At 44.2% G+C, this 6,624-nt stretch overlaps 1 protein-coding gene across 1 annotated transcript; it reads right to left on the minus strand.

Moving 5' to 3' along the window:
* Window positions 1–1,214: 1,214 nt before the first annotated feature.
* Window positions 1,215–6,182, minus strand: Ifit3 (interferon induced protein with tetratricopeptide repeats 3). Its single transcript, XM_041661765.1, has 2 exons — window positions 6,027–6,182; window positions 1,215–2,487 (listed from the first exon to the last, which is right to left on the minus strand). Exons 1-2 carry the CDS (start codon window positions 6,029–6,031, stop codon window positions 1,221–1,223), a joined length of 1,272 nt encoding a protein of 423 aa, XP_041517699.1. The 5' UTR covers window positions 6,032–6,182; the 3' UTR covers window positions 1,215–1,220.
* Between the last annotated feature and the right edge of the window lie 442 nt (window positions 6,183–6,624).

Here is a 6,624-nt window from a genome sequence, read left to right on the forward strand (position 1 = left end):
AGAACTGTAAATTTGAGACACAAAGAATTTCAGGCCAACCTGTGCTACAAAGGAAGACCTACCTGAAAACGACAGCAACAATCCAGTCTGCAAAGGAAGAGGATGAAAAGTTAGGAGATTCTTCTGATAGCTGAGTGAAATGAAGCCCTCAGTGACAGATGCTGACAAGTTTGAGTGACCCATGGCCACCCTGGATGGACCTTGTCCTTTAGCAAGACTAGTCCCAGTGTCCTCACACAACAATGGGAGGGGATGCACTCAGCTGTCTCTGGGTCCCCAAAAAACGTGGCCAAAGAATCAGCTGCTAACTGTGCCCAGACCTCAGCTGTATCTTGGGGACTGGAAGGAGAGTGTCAGTTCCTAGAGCCACTGATCATAGCTGGATTGGCACAGTGATCAGAAAGATATTCCATGTTTTGGACCGTGTGTTACGTGTTCATAATTTTCCATTAAAAGAACCCTTTAAAATGTCTTTAAAATTTCACATACGTATATAATGTATTTTGGTCATACCCATCCCTACCGCCTTTCTCTCTGTACTTTTAGTCCTCCCCAACATGTTTCCCTTCCAACTTCTTGTTCTCTTTTTTTCATAAATAACTGCCATTTGCTCCTCAGAAAGGGGTGTAGAACTCAGAAGTCACCTCCAGTCCTCGCAGAAGAAACTTTGAGAATTACTATTACTGTCTTAGTTTGCTATTCCACCATGCACACAATCATCTGTATTCTGAGTTGAAACTTTGAGATTTATTATAGAATTTTAGTTTGTCATACATATTTTCCATAGGATCATCATCAGAAACACATGTAAATGCATGGTAGAACAAAAGAAAAGGGAGCAAAGAATATTCTAGTGTTAAACAAAAGTGTTATGTGAGCCTGGAATGCTGTTTCTCTGGGCCATTAGTGATAAGACCCGTTGCCTGGAAAATTACATGGCTAGGATGGACAGGGGAGTCAGGAAGAGAAAGCAGTTCTTTAAAAGTGTTCCTTAAAGCAATTAAGTCAGAGCAGCCTGCTCAGCAACACTTGACAGAAAGGCTTCTCCATGTCCAAACCTTATAGCAATGACTCCACAGCAAACTTCTCTCACAGCGCAGAGTTGAGCGCCTGCACTCTGGTACACTTCCTGTTGTCCTCGGGCTCAGATGCTGTCAAGAAAAGGTTGTCTGTGGCTCAAAGAGTGTCCCCACCCCACCCCCCCACCCCCGGGTTCTGACTTATTCCCTGGAGAGGCCAAGATCCAGTACGTTTTGCTGTTGCAAGTTTTCATTTGCGGCCTCTGCTTGCTCCTTCACCTCTTGCTTCTCAATGGATTTTTCATTTCTCTGAGACTGCAGGAAATCTTTCAGAGCAGCGAGGTCTGCAGACTTCCGGTGATCCTCCTGGAGGTCGCAATAGCGCTGGTAAAGCTGCTCTTCCTCAGCAGGAGGACTCTCCTTGCGGAAGACAAACTGATAGTATCGTTCTACTTCCGGGAAATCAATGAGATCTGAGTAGGAGTTCAGAGGACTTCGCCTTCTCCGAAGAGCCTGATGCATGTACTCCATCGTCAGTCTTCTCAGTTCCTCCATTATCTCCTTGCTCTCACTGGTTTCAGCATCCCCTCTGTTCTTCAATTTCTCCAGTTTCATCCTGTAATGGGCCATGACCGAGCAGTAGAGGGGACTGTTGTGTTTAGTGGATCTTAATGCTGTTACAAGGAGTTTGATAGCTCTGTCTAGGTTACCCTTTTTCCTGAAAAACTGGACTGCCTTTTGCAGGACATCTGTTTGATTAGGAACTTTTCTCAGGGCATCTTCAATCAATTGCTCCCCTTCAGCTTCTTCTCCCATCCTCTGCAGTTTCAGGGCCAAGAGAGCTTTGACATACTGGTTCTTAGAATTCAGCTCCATGGCCTTCTTCAGAGCATCAACAGTGAACTGCTTCTCTGGGTTTTCTTCTAGATGGTACATGGCAATTGCAAGTCCAGAGGAGCACTCTGGATCACTAGGCTTCTCTTCCAGAGCCTTTTCGAAACACATTTTGGCTCTTTCATTCCTTCCACACTTTAGGCGTGTCCATCCTTCCTCACACTCGAGTTCCGGACATTCCATGCTGTAAGGATTTGCAAACTTCTTGCACACATGTTTCACCTTGTCAACATAAGCCTGGGCTTCTGAGAGCCGGCCCATGTGATAGTAGACCCAAGCATAGTTTCCCCAGGTGACCAGACATCTCATTTCTGCTTGATCATCCTGGTTTGGCTTCAGTAAGTCTTCAGCCTGCCCTAAGCACTCCAGGGCTGCCTCATTTTCACCATCTAGATGTTTTATATATGCCAGCAAGTTGTACATTGTTGCTTTGTGCTCAGAGTTTAAAAATTCAATCTGGTTATGCACTCTATCTTCCATATGAGTTGAGATACTTCCTTCCCTGAATAAGTTCCAGGTGAAATGGCACTTCAGCTGTGGAAGGATTTTTTCCAGAGAGTTCCTGGTGTCCTCACTGTGGAGAAAACAGACATGGGTACTATGATGGGCACTCACACATCTTATGTATCCCTTGATGGTTAGTTTTACTTGTTAGCTTGACTGAGCCTCCAGGAGACTGAAAAAATAACTAGCTTCTTGTGGCTGTTGGACTGAGCGTACAGGGTGAACCATGGGCTCTAGGCTGTATTTGCATTCTGGCTATACTTTGCAGTTGCAAGTTTCTCAAACATCCATTAAACATTCAAGATTTGTTCACGTTCGCACCCTTTCCACTCTTCCCACCTGCCTGCCACTCCTTTCTGTTGTCCCCGTGCAGAGTTCCACACATCTGATGCACGAGGCGTTTTTCACAACCTGTGGTCTGTATTAAATTGCCTCATCTCTTGGCCCTCTCCCCTTAGCACTATCTCAGATCTGCTCAATCAATAGTTTAGAAATCCTGGAAATCTGCCTTTTCATTTTACAGAAGTCAATTATTATTGTTAGGGCCCATGGTACAATTTGAGAGGTTGTAGTACTCTGACTCTACTCCAAGTTTACAGGGTAGAGGGAGCCTAGCAGGTCACTCAGAGGTCGGTCCTGAGAACGTGTTGCTCTGTTTTGATGAAACGATTTTTCAAGCTGAGTGTGTTCGTGCGCATCTTCAATCCCAGCACTCGGGAGGAAGAAGTAGGCTGATCTCTGGGAGTCTGAGGCCAGCCAGGGTGACAAAATTAGACCCTGTCTCAAAAAATTTTTTCCAAGATAAAGTAAAATAAAAAAGTAAATTCAGCTTTACGTGACCTAATCACATACCAGAGTTTTAGATTACAGAATTAATAATGAACACACTTGATGAAGATTCAGGATGCTGATAAGGAGATAACCACAAAACAGCAATCCCCAATTCTGATTTACTCTTTTTAACTATAAGAAAATATAGTGGAACAAAAACCCCAGGAGATGCCTCCTCGGTCTCAGATTTCATGGGCCAGATTGTTTTTGAAGGGGCTTGACCTATGCTTCTTCAAGGCCTTCCCTGCCTGCAGCTATCACCTGCTTGTTCTTCCTCGAACTAACTATAAAGGAGAAAGATGCTGTAATGGTTAATTTTCCTTGTCAATCGGATGAGATTTATAATTGTCACAGAAACACACCTTTGGGCATCTCTAGGAAGGTTTTTCCTGAAAGATTGAACTGGGCAGTGAAAACTCATCCTATGTGTGGGAGGCACCTCCCTAAACACAGGAAGAGCAGGCTGGGGTCCAGCATTCACATATCTCTGCTTCCTGATTGAACAGAGTATGACCAGCTTATGCTGTTGCTACCATGACTTCTCTGCCAAGCCTGCACCCTGACACTGTGAGCAAAAGTAAACCTTTCTCCCTTAAGTTGCTTTCATCAGATATTTTGTCACAGTGGACCAAGCCAAGTAACTAATACAGAGGCACAGACATAATGCACACATTGTGAGACAGGTTATGAGAAAGTTGGACAAATGCACATTTAATCTCTAGACACTGAAAGACCACAGCTAGGAAAGCTGAACATACAACAAGAGCTTTTCGTGAGACTTTGCCTCCTGCAAAGCCTACCACGAAGGTACCAGGTGCTTTTCCAAGTATTTATTTACCCTGTTTTGTGATTTTAAACGTGGCTGGGAAGAGCAGCTCAAGCTGCCTCTGTCCTCACAGAATTCAACGACGCAGACTTCTGATCAGTGTAGTCTAAAGTTCTCAGACCTGCTTAGATTGGTGCCTCTAGACATTCCCAAACACAAACCACAGTAAGACCCCTTGTACAGGCTAGCCACTAAGGTTCTGGAGAGATCTTGGCTTTCTGGTCAGTCATACTCACCACTAACCCCAGTCTTCTCCCAGGCCAATTATATAGGAAGAAGTAACCCAGAGTAGTTGTAATTGTAATTACAACTCTGACTTTGTTAAATATTTGTAATCCTTGGGGCTGAGGGCAGAGATAACTGTCTTTTTTCTTTCCCTCAAAGTAGCATCTGCCTTCCCTGGGCCATAATTGCCACAATCCTTCCCTGATAGGTATTTGGTGGGAAAGGTATCATTTCTTTTATTCTTTCTAAGGCTCTACCAATGACAGAAATTCAGCAGGTGTAGTTACATTTAAGAAAATCACATTTGCTATGATTTTTTTTCTTACAATCTAATGCACTTACTTTAGGGGGATAATTTGCTGAGTCTCAACAAATGTGTATATCTTTGTACCCACCTAGACCCCTTATAGGTCCCATAGGATGCCCGTGTGGACTTCATACTCTATCACGATCACCTATAGGTACCACTGTTCTGCTTCCTGTAACTAGAAATTCAGCAGAGTTTATATTTTTGAGGGGGAATTATTTTTTCCTGTCCTTCAGCATTTCTTTCTTTTTTTTTTTTTAGGAGAGGTTCTAAAAGAATGGGTCTAATTTTATTTTATTTATTTATTTTTTAATTTATTTATTTATTAAGGATTTCTGCCTCGTCCCCACAACCGCTTCCCATTTCCCTCCCCCTCCCCCGATCAAGTCCCCCTCCCTCATCTGCTCGAAGAGCAATCAGGGTTCCCTGACCTGTGGGAAGCCCAAGGACTGCCCACCTCTATCCCGGTCTCGTAAGGTGAGCATTCAAACTGCCTAGGCTCCCACAAAGCCAGTACGTGCAGTAGGGTCAAAAACCCACTGCAATTGTTCTTGAATTCTCAGTATTCCTCATTGTCTGCTATGTTCAGCTAGTCCGGATTTATCCCATGCTTTTTCAGACCTAGGCCAGCTGGCCTTGGTGAGATCCCAATAGAACATCCCCATTGTCTTAGTGTGTGGGTGCACCCCTCGTGGTCCTGAGTTCCTTGCTCGTGCTCCGTCTCCTTCTGCTCCTGATTTGGACCTTGAGATTTCTGTCCGGTGCTCCCGTGTGGGTCTCTGTCTCTGTCTCCTTTCATCGCCTTCAGCATTTCATAGTCATAAAAATAACTAAATATTGAGGCTTGGTTTCATATAAAAATTATTTTTTAAAGAACCCACAATACTAAAATACCTTGCTCATCTCTAAGAATCATTTATTCTACCTCAATCCTGAAGTGATCAAACATTTCAGCACCTTGAGTTGAATTTGCAGTACTAATTCCAACTCTCCATACTATTTTCTGGAAAAGGAAGTTTTCCTTTGACCACATACACACATACACACACACACACACAAACACACACACACACACACACACACACACACACACACACACATACACTGAGCTTTCAGTGACGTAATCCCTTTCAATAACATCAAGAGGAAAGTCCAGTAAGAACAATTGCATTAGTACTATCACTGAGTCATATTTTGTCACTGGGTGAATCTAACCATACTTTAAAGCCCCTCTCCTAGCTCAGGAATTAGTGCCATCCAGTGAGCAGCTTTAGAACTGGCAGGGTCTTGCACATGCCCTCCAAAAACCATGCTAATTCAGGTGTGTTGAATCTATCAGCAACCAGACAATTTCAGAAACTCCCATGCAGAGAGCAGCCCCGTGCATCATCTACTGTGGAAAACCAGAGATTGCACTGACCTCATGATGACGACCTGCTTCTCTGCTGCTGAGGAAAAGCTGGGTGTGGGCTGAGAGGTTCAGAAATCTCAGTCTCCCTCAGGGGGACACTGAGAGGACTATATAAAGGGCTGGTGGAGGGAGGAACTCACCAACGGACGCTCTCCTGTTTCTAGGGGTTTGTGTTTGTGTAAGAGAAGACGAAACTGGAAAGTGAAACTGACTTAAAATCAGCCAGAAGAGGAAAAAGAAACTGAATCCTGAGACTTTCGGGAGCCAGCCAGTTTCCCAGCCTGAAGCAACACAGAGTAAAGCTAGGCTGACACATGGTGTTTATGAAAGCAGAGTCCCGCGAGATAGTTATTGTTGCAGTTTAAAAAGCCGCTGAGAGAGTAAGACACCATGCAACAGGGCTCACGTGAAGAGGTTTTTTTTATAGGGGAAAAAGGAATAGGAGAAAGGAGGGAGAGGGATGACTGATCTCTGGAGACAGGAACAGCAGAAGAGAGAGGCAAAGAGAGAGAGACAGAGGGACGACAGAGACAGGCAGAGAAGCAGAGAGAAAAGAGAGGAAGAGAAAGAGAGAGAGAGACAAGGAGAGACAGAAAGGGATGGGAGT

Source organism: Microtus oregoni, unplaced genomic scaffold (genome assembly GCF_018167655.1).
Source record: "Microtus oregoni isolate MIOR12 unplaced genomic scaffold, Mior012 000012F_ref0000307, whole genome shotgun sequence".
Lineage (NCBI taxonomy): Eukaryota > Metazoa > Chordata > Mammalia > Rodentia > Cricetidae > Microtus > Microtus oregoni.